This window comes from Amblyomma mixtum, chromosome 8 (genome assembly GCF_055824585.1).
Source record: "Amblyomma mixtum isolate Tamu chromosome 8, ASM5582458v1, whole genome shotgun sequence".
In the NCBI taxonomy this organism is placed as follows: Eukaryota; Metazoa; Arthropoda; class Arachnida; order Ixodida; family Ixodidae; genus Amblyomma; species Amblyomma mixtum.
The window spans coordinates 20363816-20380342 of NC_143019.1; the positions used below are offsets into that span (position 1 = coordinate 20363816).

At 47.0% G+C, this 16527-nt stretch overlaps 1 protein-coding gene across 3 annotated transcripts; it reads right to left on the minus strand.

The window, feature by feature from the left end:
* Positions 1-1418: 1418 nt before the first annotated feature.
* On the minus strand, positions 1419-16249 carry Psn (presenilin). 3 transcript variants are annotated; one of them, XM_089556745.1, is made up of 11 exons: positions 16171-16249; positions 15946-16087; positions 13824-14086; positions 12671-12812; positions 12154-12221; positions 10534-10754; positions 9456-9554; positions 8174-8266; positions 7292-7477; positions 5928-6040; positions 1419-2060 (listed from the first exon to the last, which is right to left on the minus strand). In XM_089556745.1, exons 2-11 carry the CDS (start codon positions 16051-16053, stop codon positions 1905-1907), a joined length of 1449 nt encoding a protein of 482 aa, XP_089412871.1. In that variant the 5' UTR covers positions 16054-16087; positions 16171-16249; the 3' UTR covers positions 1419-1904. The 3 variants fall into 3 exon arrangements, with proteins under 3 accessions (XP_089412871.1, XP_089412870.1, XP_089412872.1); XM_089556744.1 differs by lacking the exon at positions 16171-16249 and having other exon boundaries at positions 15946-16164; XM_089556746.1 differs by lacking the exons at positions 15946-16087; positions 16171-16249 and adding an exon at positions 15688-15911.
* Between the last annotated feature and the right edge of the window lie 278 nt (positions 16250-16527).

Here is a 16527-nt window from a genome sequence, read left to right on the forward strand (position 1 = left end):
TGACCACCCCTTGTACTACATTCACTTGCATAACAAAAGCATTTTTTTCCTTAAAGAATTTACAAACATTTCAGGCATGCAGTCATTACATGGCATAATACAGTAGCAAAAATTTAATTTTGGTTTGGTTTATGGGGTTTAACGTCCCAAAGCGACTAAGGCTATGAGGGACGCCGTAGTGGAGGGCTCCGGAAATTTCGACCACCTGGGGTTCTTTAACGTGCACTGACATCGCACAGTACACGGGCCTCTAGAATTTCTCCTCCAAAGAAATTCTAGCCGCCGCGGCCGGGATCGAACCCGCGTCTTTTGGGCCAGCAGCCGAGCACCATAGCCACTGAGCCACCGCGGCGGCAAAATTTAATTTTGATAGACGAAATATTGGCTGTATTGATTATTCGAGCAGATACAACAAAGCAAGTAATATATTTGCTCACATAATGAACCCACTTCTTTTTCCAGAAAAATTGGCATCAATTTGGGAGTAGGGTTCATTAAGTAGGAAAAAAAAAAGTTGATAGATTTCTTCGCAAGACAAATTTCATCCATCCATCCATCATCAGCAAAAGTACAGTCAACAAGTTGCATTCCCGTGCCATATGTTTTAGTGTCGCTGGTGTTTAGTATCATTTGCTTCAAAAGGCATTTGTTGTACCACAGCATGATCCGACGATTTTGTGAAAGTAGGTGCCAGTCATTCGTGATGAGATAAAGCGAACATGCTGTATGCCGGCCATGAACATCAGGTGCGTGTTCTCTATGCAAGGTCAAAAAAAAAAATTCTCAATGCCAAAAATGGGGGGGGGGGGGGGGGGGGGGGCTAAATACGGCACTTGGCAACACAATCGTCTGCACCATAAGAACGGGGTGTTGGCTGTAGCAATGTTCGGTTTTCATTATGTGCAGTCTAAACTTCATCTCACAAGCTGTTTGCAGCGCTGTGAAAGGTATAGCTCTCTCGTCCAATTAGAGCCAAGGAAGACAACAAATAGTTCCTCAGATATTTGTGCAGTGTTCCGACTATTTTTTAAGTAATTATTGCAATGACCGCAATGCTGTTTTGCAAGTACAGCGAGCGTTTCATTTACTGGATAAATTAGCAGAGAAAGTCGATACGAACACAGCACTGCGGAGTCCTGCTGAGAAATGGTGAGCCGCCATTCGTAAACATGGCGTCCACCGAGTCGGACGATATCCTGCGTGCAGCAGATGGAGTCTGGTGCTCTTTTTTACCCAGAGATGGAGCCACCAGTCGCAGGGGTAAGGGGACAAAGGAACACCTTTTGTAGTACATGGCATTCTGATTGGCTCAGACTGCCGCAGCCTTCACAGCGCTGCAAACAGCTTGTGAGATCGAGTATAGAACAAAAGGTACATATCTAGCAGCTGCCATAATTCCACAGTGAGGATGTCACAAATCACGAGTTCCATAACAGATTTATTTGGGAGCACTTTCAATGGCAAGGTGTCTGCCCGACATCCGCAACATTGAATGTTAAATCAGCTTCAAACAAAACAAACCACATGGCGGCTTAACACGAAAACGGGGTCACGTTAAAATCATATAAATAAACCTCACTTTGTTACAAGCTGTACGCAAAGAAACAACCCAGCAAAGACGCGAGCAAGCGGAAATGTGATCTGTACAATCTTTTGGGTCAACGCAGCCAGCGAGACATCACAAGAGGGGCTCGCTGGAAGTATGAACTCTTGGGTCCAAGTCTGACAGCACCTGAGCTTGAGCGAGTGCTTGTCACACATCACTTGTCTAAGGGTTCTTTATACAGGGAAGAAAACACGAAGCCGTCGCTTGTGACTTGGGACGAGGGGTCCCAGCAACATAAGAATGACTCGCAGCTGCAACACAGTCCTTCCGTCAGCGTCCTAGGGCAGCCAGTGCATCCTCATATGAAGATCTGCTCTCCCGCCAGGCTGTCTGCAAACGGTTGGACGAGCGACGACGTCGCGAAGTAGAAGATGAGGCCGAAGGTGATGGAGATGGGCAAGGCGGGAAGTGCCTTCTTGAATATAGCCAGCAGGAGCAAGGTCAGGCACAGACCCTGAAAGAAAAACGCACAGAACGGAGGTCGCAATGTGTTGTACCAGTATGTAGACATAAACGCGTCGTTAAGATAACTAAAATTCACATACATGCAGTGCAAAAACAGACAAGAGGTAGGGAGCCGTGCACACCGTGAGCATTATGAACTGAAATTTTTATTCACAGAATGCAATGTATGGGCATCTAATAGAAAAAAAAAACAAAAAAAAACAAAGCCAAACACTCCTCCGATACGGACAAAAAGTTGCCTTCACCGTAACCAATAAGCTGGAGGAAGTGTTCAGCGCTGTGTGCACAGAAAGGTGGAGTGTGCGGCTGACAATGGAGGAAGTGGCTGCAAGGCAGTCCAGGAGAAAAGGCTTGGAAAACGTGGCGACAACAAATACCTTGGCTTATACCCCTGTCAAGCGGGCAACTTAAGCGCACTTACGGAGAGTGTACTTCGCTGTAAGTACACTTTGTCGCATCTAAACGACGCAAGTGGAGCGTCACTCGCGGGAAAGTGCACTTCGCTAGGAGTGCGTTCACGGACCACACTTTGCCGACCGAGTGCGTAGCCTCGACACCCGCGGTTCCAAAGGTACAAAATTTATAGTGCATAAAAAGTACTTACAACTTTATTTTACGTGCTATAATACCATTTTCAGAAAAAAAGTTTGTTGGTTATAGCTACAAGCGAAGCAACAAAACAAGTAAACATGATCAGATGCAACATCCATGTGCAACATCGCTGACCGCCGCCATCTTGTTTGTTGTAGAAATTCTGGATAGTCTTGGCTGGACTTGGCTTTTCTTCTATTTTCATTTTTTTCATCGTTAAAAACTGTTGAACCTCGTTCTATTTGCGCTATCACGTTAAGCAATCAAATATTATGAGTCTTTTTCTTTTCCATCGTCCTGTTCAGAAATTCCGCTCATTTTCTGTCGCCATTTTTTTACTACGAGTGCACTTTCTTTTCCTGTTTATCACTGCATAGCCCAAAGTGTCACTCGGGATGCCGAAGCGCACTCCCCGTAAGTGCACTTAACTTGCCCGCTTGACAGGGGTATTAGAAAGCATAGCAGGAAGTCGAAGAGACATCTAGCCTTGCTGTGTATTGTTGGCAGCATCCACAAAAAAATGTTCCCCACTTTTAAGAACCGCCTCGTTAATTCGGACTTCGAGTGGAAAAAAGCGTTGGAATTATCTGAATGTCGAGTATTTGAATGGTCCCAGAAAACTGCCAAAAACCGTTCACTTAAAAGTGATATTTATTTGCTGATAAACTAGGGCAATGGTCATCTGTTTAAAAAAGCAAATTAAGCGACACCGGCGATTATTCGCAGTTCCGTTGAATGCTTTAATTCATGCGCACTGTCCGGAGTATAGGAAGCAGAAATACTCGGCGATGGTAAAGGTCCACGCTGCTTCATTGTTCAACATGGAAGTGCTGGAACTTCTTTGCATGTGGCATTGCACTAGCACTAGGGGAGGCACCACACAAACAATGAACAGTGCGTGACAAGCGCAGAGTTTCGCCACTGGCTGGTGGTGAAGCTCCGAAAAGGAAACTATGCAGCCGGACTCTCTCGGCGTATCGACGGTGGCCTACCGATTGTCAGCACACCTGCCGTAGCGTGCGCCACAGGGACGCGTGAAACAATGCAACGTACAACGCACTTTGAGGACGAATATTTGGACGATCGCTAATTGACCAGGCCATACCTCAACACATCACCACATTGGGAGCCCCTCAAAAACCAAGCTTGCGATGCCATAGGCTTACGTGGGTGTTTGGAGGGACTCCGGCCAGTCCAAATTATCCGAAATTTCGAATTAACAGGTGTCGAAATACTGAGCTTTCACTGTAGACAGGGCTGAGGACAGCTTCACTCGTACTGATCATCAGATAGGTATGTCGAGAAATGGTCGAGGCATACACGATCAAAAACAGATGTGGACACTTGCATAGCAGAACCTTCCGATAGCCTCCAAGAGAATGAGTTGTTTTTTTCTCCCTGAAATTTTTCGTTAGGCTGTAGGTGATAGGAAAGAAGAGGAGGTTCTGTAAAAGCGTTTTGCGGCTTGTCAAATGAAAAGACCCTCTCTGTGCATGCAAGGGTTTTGATTTTCTTTGTACTTTTCACTCAACCAGAAGCCTACTGTATATCGTTCAGTGTGCAAAAATTTCAAGTGACAGGCAGTGCTCATGGTTTGTACGTCTCTGTCTCATCTGTGCTTTTTAGGCCACACAGACAAGTACCACCACCACCCGACCCAGTTTTTTTTCTCTTCATCTTCATAACTGAAACATCATTCAAATCTGCACAGCAGTTCCCAATAAGAACATTTCTGCACTTCCTTATGCCACTGTCACCATGATCCGAGTCAATCAGGATTTAACTCAATACGCATTTAGCGCTGGTACACAGCCAATTCAACGTCGATCAAGCCTGCTCCTGAAGCACAACCAAGATTTTTGATCTGGTTGAGGACTGCAGTGCTCAGTAGACTTTCAAATGAAGATTAAAAATGAAATGCCTAGGAAGATATTTTATAAAAGCTACAAAACTTGAAAAACTGCTGCTCTATTCAGCATGGCTTCCAAAGCTGTGCTAACACTCCCAAAACACCTTGCCTACCTTGGTTGGTTGGTTTATGGGGTTTAACGTCCCAAAGCGACTGAGGCTATGAGAGACGCCGTAGTGGAGGGCTCCGCATAATTTCGACCACCTGGGGTTCTTTAACGTGCACTGACATCGCACAGTACACGGGCCTCGAATTTCTCCTCCAAAGAAATTCAGCCGCCGCGGCCGGGATCGAACCCGCATCTTTCGGGCCAGCAGCCGAGCACCATAGCCACTGAGACACCGCGGCGACTTTGCCTGCCTTCACAGCAGTGAACAAGAATGCAAGCACAAATAACAAATGCAGCATTCGCATGCATCGTTCACCAGCATAGTGTTTTGTACGCGTTTGTGATGGTACCTGCTGAAGCTCCATTGCAGCCACAAAATTTTTTATCAGAAGAGTCTTACAGCGACAGCTGTTAACGGCACGTTTCCCGGCTATGCAGCATCATTGGTGCAACACGAAGGACAAATGAAGAGCACAGAGGAGTGGCATTGCTTGCCACACTACGGACTAGTACGCAGCATTGAGAACTAGTACATCTGCCGTTCACACCTGTCCTCATAAGGGGTGCCACGCAATGGCACAGCGAACAACATATTCAGCACCAGAAAAAGAGTTATAGCAAGCCATATGTCTACTACGGCCAATATGGTAGCATATTGCCAAGGCTACCATCGCCATGGTTGCACAGTCGTGTTAGCTGTACGGTCGTAGTTACTGTAGCTAGTGTGTTTGCTGTATGACAGTCCTAAAATTCTCTAACAGTTTTCGCTGCATATTATGTTAGACAGGTGTAGTAACCAGTCGTTTGCCACTCCTACAACTATGTGCTACCAGCAACACTGCATGTTGACCACACTCAGAACTTCAATCAGAATTGGACTCGATCAGGGTCACAAGTGTCCATGTGACAGCGGCATTAGTGTTTCGAGAAAAAAGCTGAAGTTGTGACCAAGCAAGAGCTTCTTCCGAAGCACAGTTTAAAGGCCAGGATTGAAGGTATAATACTGTATGAACGCGTGTAAGGGCCGCACCCGTGTATGGGCCGCACCCCGTTTTCCCGAAGGAAATGTTTAAAAAAAAATAAATCCGTGTAAGGGCCGCACCCGAACTTTCCACGACCCAGGTGGGAATAGCCTTCTAAATGCACGCGTGTATGGGCCGCACCCCGAAAACTGGCCCTCAAGTCTAGGAAAAAAAGTGCGGCCCTTACACGCGTTTATACGGTACATAAAAGGGCACTGCACTTACGATCAGGATGGCCACAAAGCAGGCGACGGTGGTGTTCCAGTCGCCATAGGACGATGCCTTCCCCACTAAGACGCTGTAAAAGATGAAGTCGCCCAGGCCGAGCTTGACTCCTCCTGCCAAACAAGGACAGAGTGGAGATGCAAACGGTCAGCCGGAAAAACAAAAGACGCTTATTTTCACATGAGATAGTAACGTATCTTTGCGCAAAGAAAAAGAAATCCTGAATGGTACCAGACAAACTTTGCTCAAAAATTTGAGGACACTTGAGCTCCGCCTTAAGGGTATGAGGCAAAAGCTTTAGTGGGTTGATGCCCATATATGCCTCACTGGTCATATTGAACTTTAGATTCACAGATCCCTGAGGGTCCTCTAACTACTCCTGGTGCAGTGGTGCAGCAGTTAAGCGATGACCCTGTGTTGGCGGGTGCTCCCAACGGTCATACACGCATGCACGTGCAGGAAGTTCTCTCGGAGTCACGGCCTCAGTGATTGCCACCATCACGTGTACCGTCCTCCGAGAGTCCCTTGTCGGAGATATCTTTCTATAGAAACTCTTCTTAAGTTTGTTGAGCGTGTTTGGTACCCTGCAGTTCTTCAAAGCGTGACCGCCAAGCTCCTCGAGGATGCTGGCCCAAGCGTCTGCGATCCAACTGCAGAGGGTGAATCTCCCTACCTGATCCAGTCCAGGTAACAGTGCTTGATGTGGTGCCGATGTTTTCGGCAACCACAATTCCTTTCCTTTCAGAAGCAGGTGAGTACTGCTTTCACAGTCCTGACATCGTGTGAGGTGCAACCGTCCTACTTCCGAGAACATAGACGTCACAAGGTCAACGTGGTGAAATGGCATCATAACCGAAACCACAGAAACAGCCAACCGACATCCAGCTAGCGCCCCTTCTCACTGGAAGCATGATGGTGATAGCACCGAGTAATAACGAGACCAGAACTCCGAATATGGGCTGAAAACTGTTTGTATCTGCATATAATACGAGAAAGAAATTTTACAAGCTAGCACCTGGAAAAAAAAACTTATTATACATCGACTCCTCTTATTATAGGCCGGCTCCTCCGACTTCCGATGGCCATTTTTGCAGAAAGTCAACACAACTTTGAGTGTGGCAAATGTTCAATCTCTCAAGTTTTTTTCGTGCAACGGCCTTGTGTGTTCAAAAATATATGGTCTTGAAAATGCCTATTATACCGTTCAACCATTTTTGTGTGCCAGAAGTATTCGAAATATTCACTTCGAAACAAAATGCCGCTATTCGCACATGCCTAGAATTGTTGCAAAGATTCTCAATGCATAAAGGCATGCAGTGACTCTATGCAGAGCCTTTATGCCTCCGCTGCTGGCCATCACTCACTCTCTTCCTCTTCCTGGCGGGGAAGGTCGCCTGCATGGTCGGTGGCCCCCGCGAGTGTGCCACTGTTGACGATCACACTTCCCCGCTGCGAACGACGTCGCAGCCGCTCTCCTCGTGGCTGCTCCACCTCCACGGGTGGATCCACGTCTCCGCCTTCCATTCGCTGCCCGGGGCTGTTGGTTGATGCTGCGGGATGAAAACGTGGAAGCAATACAGTATGCAAGACTGTGTGCAGATAGTGCTTGCTTGGTTTAAAGCGAATAGCAATTTTATTCAAATAATTCTGAAGCCAATATTTTGTTAAAATACCGAAAATTATTTCACAGAAATGAAGACATTTACAATCAAAAAGGATTAATGTACCAACAAAAATTTTAAAATTTTAAGACGAGTTTAAGCAGCAAGTTAAGCCCTTGTGCTGTCATTTTCCTGTGTGCCCGTTAACGCTGAGCTTTCAAATCCAAGTGTAAATGTTCATTGACATACCCAACTTATCTGTCTTTATGCAGCCAATTCCCATACCTAAGATTTCAGTTCAGTAGCCACTACGAAGGGATGCGTTCCTGGTGTGAACATCACTGCTGTTCAGGTGCCAAAGTATAACATGATTAAGTTTTCGGGCTTCACTTTTCTCATTACTTTCGGTTTATTGCCACGGAAAGCACAGAAACCCAACGAAGGGCAGTGCTTCTGTACCCTTCTAACAGGGTTTTAGCCTATATCAAGTTACAGGAACACAATTTTACACTTAACCCAGAAAGATGGAACCTGGAACTTTCGGATGTCCATTTCCTATTCATTGTGTCAATGAAGTTTAAATTTATTCCACTGCCATCAGTCCATCCCTGTTGACCTTAAAAGTTAGGCAGGGCTGCTTCTCACCTGATGAGGCATCACTCTGTGCCCCTGGCTGGTTCTGGTTGGTGTAGAAGGGGTCCCGGTCGGCCATCGACACCACACACCATGCCATGGCAGCTGCAGCAGCGTGCAGAGGGGTGCCATAAATGGGTACGCGTCAAGCAATTATAATGAAGTGTGCATTAATATATATATATATATATATATATATATATATACTGTGGGGACGCGCTTTGCTCATCCCCAGTGGTTCGCTTTCCCGCAGTGCACCCTCACATTGTCCCCGGTGGTTCGCTTCCCCGCAATGCACCCTCCTTAGTTGGGTTACTTCAACTAACAGGGGAGGGCGCGGGCGTCGCAGCGCCATGAGCGCCACAAATGGCATGTTTGCTGCGCGCACGTGAGGGAGAAACTGTTCTCTTCTGCTTGGGATCGGGGAAGCGCATTGACGTTCGGTGGAAGGCTCCGCTCTTCGACCGGCTGGCACGAAGCCTCGTGGCGAGGAACGTTCACCCCGCATCTCGTCCTGCCAAAGCCAATTTAATGCATATGGTACGAGAAAGCTGTCAAGCAACTACTGCTGCAAAGTGGTGGAACCAGCTTTAGTACTGCACTGTGCTCATGCCCTCAATTGTAATTATGTATATTCAGCACCGCCAGCCTCACAGTGAGTGCTGCTTCACTCAGCAATAGGACACTTCCCTTCCTTCCTTCCTTCGAGTGACACATGAGAGCTACTACCAGCAAGAAAAGGAAGGTATGCGCAGCAGAATTTCGAAATGTGGGTGCAGTCGGACACATTTCTTCTTAACACGACCCCCCTGCCCGACTGGACAATGAAGTAAGACTTTCTGACGGGCTAGTTGGTACTTGATCATCAAGAAACACTTTGCGCTAAATTGACGTTCATAGGCAAAAAGGTGCGCTTCTGTCTCGTCGTCTCTCCTTTTCCCTGTGAACATCAATTTAGCGCACGGCATTTCTAAAAGACCAGATACTGATTCCTCAATTTCCACAGGAAACTACCTGTGTTAACATCCACAACAAACTCTTTTTCAATCTTCTTTGCCCTCAAGGTTAGTAGCTCAAGAACGAAAAAAGGAGGGCTCTAGCAAGTTAAAAGCAGCTGGAAATGTGCATGCTAAGGTGCATAAACTGTGCGGGTGTCACACCAAAAAGTGTACAAACACCCTCTGTAGTTGTGCAATCAATCTATGTACCGTTACTTGCCAGTAAAGTTCTGCCCCTGGAGAATTTAACACTGCTGACATACAAGGCCTAATTCCCTTTTTCCCCGACAACTCACAGGAGTAAATGAGAGCTGGGAAAATAGGCTCATTGCGCTCCTGTGCTGTTTCGACGAGGATCCGCAGGGGTCCCTTAGGGCAGAGGACAGCAATCAAGTCTGGAAAAGACAGAAAGCGCATCTTAGAACACTACAAACGGCTCTCATTAATTTCAACTTTGGGTTGATTCAAACATAACCTTTGGTACCACTAACATCAAGGTACAGTTTCGTTTGAGTTTGAATTATCGAGATTTGGCTACACTGTAACGAGGTTGAACGCGAAAAGTGCTTTGAGTGAATACAGAAACGAGAAAAAAGCAGAGTTGCTGCTGTTGCTGCAAAACTACACTCAGCAACAACATTTTTTGGCAATGAAGAGAAAACTGCAGGGGCACTCTAGAGTGTCTGTAACTGTGTCACACCGCCAACCGTTCAGGCCACAGGGCAGCCACCTGGCATGTTGCTACCTGCGTGGTTGCTTCGCTGCGATGCCAGTGGAGCTGGCGCCACCTATGGAAGTTTCTTGTAACTGGACGCGGGCAAATTCGTTGTAATCAAAGAAAATGTTTTGGCTGCGACCCTCCAATTTAGAAAAATGTGCAGTTATGCTAGAAATATGCCTTAAATAGCGAGTATTACCAAAATACCACATTTTAAGAGGAAACTATTAACTGCCAATGGCGACTACACTCCGCTACACAGGAAAAGAAGGTACATTTTGGCTCTATAACTTTGGCTGCAATGCCAAGAAAAGTCGTTGTGTTGTACAGTGCGGAACATCATGCATGTATTCATGGTGGTCAACACATCAATTCAAGTAGACGGCTACCTTAGAAACATAGATTCATTCAGAATTTAAATGGTATATTTTAGGCTAGAGAAACAGAGCACAGCTTAACAGGATGAAGAAACGAACAGCAACCTGTCTTGTTGCGTGCCTTTCTTCGTTCCATTATAAGCTCTGCTATTTCTTCTCTAGAAAAGCTACCGCACACTTCCCCACTAACTACACACAAAAAAACTGGCTTCACTGTCCCCCCCTTATGTAAGGCAAGTTGCACATTCGGCGTGCGAGACCATTACAATGCAGACCCACCCCAGACGGAGATGACTCCGAGGACGACCCAGGCAGTCCAGTCGGGCAGGTACTTGATGAAGACGAGTGCCATGAGCGCCGACACCAGGATCAGGTAGGCTTGCTGCAGCAGCAGGGGTCCCTTCCAGTGGATGGAGATCATGCCCACCACGCCAAAGTTCCACATGGCAAACACCACCGTCAGGTAGTCCATGGGCACGTTGTACGCCCGCAGAACCTCCCTGTAATGCGCACACAGGCGCAAGCCACCAGGAGAAATGAGACTGAAGTTGCGCTCTTCGAATTTAAAGCATAAAGCTGGGTTAGTTGGCACGTGGGGTAATGGGACATGATGACTAGCATAAAAAGATGTAAACAACTGCAAGAAAGTGAGAGGACTCAAAAAAAAACTAGCTTTTGGGCAAGTTTTGAAAGTGAGCGGACACACGGTAGGCATCAGCAGGTTTTAAAGGCAGAAAGACAAGTCTGTATAAGTGAACAAGACATGAGGCCAGTCCCCCTATGTGAAAGTGAAAAATGTATGCACAGCAGCATCCTGAGCTTCAAGAACTCCACTTCCTTCAAAGACAAAGATCTCCACACTTGCATTTTCTGAGCGTATTTATCTTTTCCCGCATAAAGACCCCACAATACTTAATGGACAATTTGGCTTTCTGACAAGGTGACAACATGCATCACGTATCCCTTTGGTGATAACAATCGCAAAGCTCTCAGCAGGACGTCTTTCACAATTTGGCACCCTGATTGGCCCAAAAGAAGACGGAAAATAAAAGACAAGAAGTAAAGGTGACCAATATAGTAGTGTAACTCTTCTTGAGATTAACCAACAATAGACATGCACAGACCATCACGGCACTCTACCCTACTCTGGATGACACGAGGTGCTGACACCCATTAGACAGGGAACAGTAACAATGACCTAAAAAATGTGAGCTACTTGACTCATATATATTGTAAAGAGGACAGGCACCTGCAAGGCTGAATAGCAGGTAAAGAATGAGATTCAACTGTTAAACGAAAATTCTAACGAGCAGAAACTGCTGCTGCAGCAGTCAACAGCACTTACGAGAAATAGCAACCATTCCTAAAGAAAACAGCAGGCTTTTGAAGACGACGGGCCATTCGGGTTGAATTAACCAGACCAGTTCACCACACCGTGACGGCATAATTTCTATCAAAAACAGCAATCTGGACAACGGAGCCTAGACAGTAACAGTAATCTATCCGTGAGGGACCGAAATCCGCTTTATGCGGTAAAGCACACTGTGGCCCTTTTTTGATCCAAGCCCTTTTCCCAAGCATTTCACTCCAGAAAAGCCTAGCACCAGGCCGGGAGAAAATCTTGTACCCATTAGAAAACTGGTGGATACCCAGCAGCACTGGGGATCAAACCCTGCAACTCCTGAATGCACGATAGATGTTCTACTTGGCATGCACGGTCATGGCATGAGGAAGGATCAGATTTTCCATTAAAAGCATTAACCCAGCTTTGGGAAGCGCGACCTTTGTAATTCAACCTGTCACGAGGCAATGCTCCGTCCCATGCAGGCAAGGTCGAGGGCAACACAGTTCCCAACGCTCGTCCAGCCATTCTGCCATTTCAGCCGTCCACCAACTCACCCCAGAAATATGTAGGCAAACAGGAAGACCAGCAGCAGTGAGGAGAGAATGAGCCAGCCATGAATGACCTGCACAACAAGGCAACAGGCGCAAAGTTGGACACAGAGATCCTTCTTGGCCAAACCAGCTTTGCAGGTCAAGCTGGGAAGCAACAGAGGTGCAAGCTGTAAAGTGCCAGCTGGGAGCAAACAGTGAATTCTCAAAGCCAGTGTGGTAGACATGCGCACAGCACGCATACATTTCACCGATGCAATCACGTTTTTAAGCATAGCATTTACCCCAAAGATAAACAAGTTAGATTGCGGAATTGAACCAGCAGCCGCACCAAGCACATTTTGCCAACAAATGGTGTGGTCATCTGCACACACGTACCTGGTGTCCCTTACTACGGACACAATACTAACATAAAACGCTCCTTTCTTTTTGCATTTTGATGCTGGCAAATGCAGAAACTAACACCTGGGGTCAAACCAATGCCCTTAATGCTGAGAGATGGTGACAGAAGGCAGAGAGGCACCTTGTAGCAGCGGAACTTGTAAAGGACGATCAGGAGGATGGTCATGACCACGATGACACCCATGAGGATGAAGGCGTTGGCGAAGGACTGCCACACCTTGGTGCCCGTGTCCACCGTCTGATCCGTGAAAGGGGTGTAAACGCTGCAAAAAGAGAGTCGCACAAGGGTAGCAATCGTTTTATCCCAAGTGCAAATGCAAAAAGCATGCGCATCGCATCACGAAGGAGCTGCTAAGATACATGTAAGTGAAAATAGAAATTTCTTTAAAACTTAACAGCAACAAGCATTGTATAACTGGCTACAAGAGGTTAGTTCCATAAACTGAAGTTCTTTGGCATAGATGCTCAACATCTCAGCTATGCAGAAGTTTTTTTCCGCAATCAGGATGCGATATTAACAATCGAGCTCAAACCTGCAACTTGATATTTTATCCCACTAACTACTACTACAGTACAAAAACAATCTTTCATTTGGACGAACCAATCTGATGATACATCTGTCCTTTAATTTGATCGAGCTCAAACCTGCAACTTGATATTTTATCCCACTAACTACTACTACAGTACAAAAACAATCTCCTTTCATTTGGACGAACCAATCTGATGATACATCTGTCCTTTAATTTGAACACATCAGTATGAAGCCTCAAAGCAAATTTCTAGCAAAGCAGTCACACCACGAGAATTACACATGACCTCCAAAGATTCATCCCCGAGAGCTACAGCTCGATGTTTGAACAGTGCAAAGGCACATGGGATGACAAAAAGAAGCAGGATTAGCTGCCCTTCTGTTCCTATGATCAAGAGCATATTTGCACCCTTATTGGCACAGCCCAACGTGTGTAGTCTTTGTGGATCACTGTTGCACTTAATACGATAAGTTACATCTTTAGAGCCTGTTTTGTTTTTCTTCATATAAGCTTAATTTCGCAGTCAGCATTGTATAGTGTCTATCCTTCGAGTCTTCAGGTGTGTGTCTGTGTTACAGAAACGCCATGATTCTACAACCAATCAACCAGCACCCATCCCACAGCGAGCTACACCTCGCTGCAAAAGCACTTTCACTCCTGAAAAAATCTCGGTACTGAGCAGAGGAATAAGAAGCAGAGTGAGGAAGGAAGACCGCGGCCACAGGAGAGCCAGGCACCACTCACAGGTAGGTGTTGGTGTGCCGGTAGAAGTTGATGGAGCTGATGGTGGCCACCACGACCAGCATGCAGAGCGACACCGGCACAAACAGCTTGATGACGTGCTTGGCGCCATACTTGAGCTCCTCCTCCTCCTCTTCCTCGTTGCCCTCTCCCCCCCAGGAGGGCGCCCTGCCCCTCCCCGCCTGAGCCTGAGCCGCACCGGCGTCCCTCGCCTCGTGACCAGCCGCACCACCCGAGAAGGCCACCTCCACCAGATCATCCGTTTGCTGCACGGCAGAAAGGACAAACGGGCGGTTCAGAGCAAGGCACAAGGAACTATAAATTCTATTATAAGGCACAACACTGTCCCCAACACATGCCGTGGATGACCAACACACATATTTGCGGCCCTAAAACTGCGCAAGAGGCATGAAATGGCATGGACCTCCCTGCAATCCAGACGACATTTTCTCCATTTGAACTGGAAGCGCCCGCCTACCTGTTTTGTCTCCGCTTGTGATTCTGCATTTTTTGTGACGCATTACGCTATTTTACAGTGAACTGCCATACACCCAGACTTTTCACCGGAACCACTGCTCTCCACAATGCCTAAACAGCCTTGTAAGTCACGCATAAGATACTAACGCAAGAAATGCAAAATCCGTGCCCCTATACCATTGCTCTGCGTACTTAACAGCCAGTCCCAACATTCGCCTTTAGCAGCTTGCTTGTGCACCAGTCTGAAACAGCATGCACAAAAAAGACGAAACGCAAAGCATAGAACAGGATGAAACAGGAGCTCTCCTGCTGCACCTTGTTCTGTACCTTGCGTTTTGTCTTCTTATATGCTTATATGCTGGCTGCAAGGGTACCGTTGCGGGCTAGTTGGTTCGACATGACAGAAAGGAACTGTACGACGAAGGTGAACAACATGGGCACTGTCGCTAGCGCCTGTGTTCTTCACCTTCATCGTCCTGTGTCTGCACTGTTGCTTTCTGTCATACTGGCAGCAACTTATTTCTTAACCTCTGTGTTTCTGTAAGCACTGACAAGACGTCACCCAGCCATCCTGTGACTCAGACATATTTCTGAATTTTCAGCATGTAATTTACAACATTTGATACACGGAACTTCCAAAATGCGGAAGTTCTGACCTGTTGCAACAAAACAGTATTGAGAAGCACAAGTGAGCATAAAAGGAACATGCAAGGCTGGTTACTTTTGCTTTGGGAGAAATGGTCTCTCACATCCACTGGCACCGACTGATTTGCAGGAATTAAGTATTAAACTGACACCTATCCCTGGGGTTCTTCGAAGGACACTTGTTTTCATTTTTACATCCATTGTTTCGTTTTATGCCCGCCTATAATAAGAATGAGCAGCAGCTCAAGAGGTGTGTACTCTGGACACCAGACAAGAAGGAATAACGCTGACTCAACAGTGTCGTGACACAATTCCGTCACTGAGCCGAACTCATGAGCTGTAGTCAGTTTTCACGCTACGACGCGCCCAGCAGCGATCGAGTTGCTGTTCATTGCTGCAACGCAAGCGCCAGCATCAAATCCACGTTTCACGCATGTTTACACACAAGGTTCCGCCAAAGGTGGCACTAAACAGCACCCATGACGAATAAAAACCGATTTCAAAGCACCGATCCTCTTGAAGAGGCCGTGAACAAACGAAAAACGCGGTTTGTTTTGACTGGCACCGAATTCCACTCATTTTGCGCAGGCAGTCAGTCTCACAACAGGCCGATGGCCAGAGAAACCGGGCGGCTCGTATTGATCGCATTCGCTCAGTCAAAGCCAACGGATCGTTACACGATGACACAGACACGGGACAAACCGCTGCGTGCAACATGTACACTACAATGTACACATTTTTTTACCTCGATCAACCGAGCTTCGTCGGCGGCTTCCATGACTGCAGGCTGTGATTGCGAGCGCGCGATAGAACGAAAACGAGAAGAAAAAGAGAAAGAGGAAACGGCGGATCGTGACGATACCGGTTGGTCTTTATCGCGGAACAATAGGCGATGCGAAGCGATGCGAAGCGGACGAGCGGCGATCGCCGCAGATGGCTAAGCACGTGAGTGCGACGCGCTTCTGACATCGACCTTGTGTGTGCACGGCACACAACAAAATACCTGAGGGAGGCCGTCAACGTCGCGGCGCTTCCGGCTCAAGCGCGGTGGATCAAACTTGACGGGCGCGGCGCTCCGCCCCAGGTCGGCGTACGTCGACGTCGGTTCCATCAGGCAGATGTACTCGTTCACCGATTCCGAATCACTGCCGAGCATAAAACAGGCTGTTTTAATAGCGATATCGGGCGGTTCTCCCGTTCGCCATCGAGATAAAAAGAAACTGCTTACTGTCAATCCATGCGAGGAGGGGAAAGGAAGTCCCCCTTGGACTCCCAAGATGGCGTACGTAAACTTCCGCCTCGCGCATATACTTCCGGTTTGGTGGGAATCCGATGCAAGCCGGGCGTAGCCAAGCCGTAGTCAGAAGCCTACGGAGATTGTTTACATTCTTTTGAATTACACACTAAGCGAAATTGTTCGTGGACTTTCCAGTGCACATAGTTCTGTGCAGTAAATATGCATGCTCTTTGAGCCTCGACATTGCTGCTTTTCCTAGCCGGGCTTTGCTATCTTACCCGCAGACAAATAAATCTACAAAAACGCGTGAGCATTGTTGAAAAGGCTCGCGAATGGCTGGAATGATTT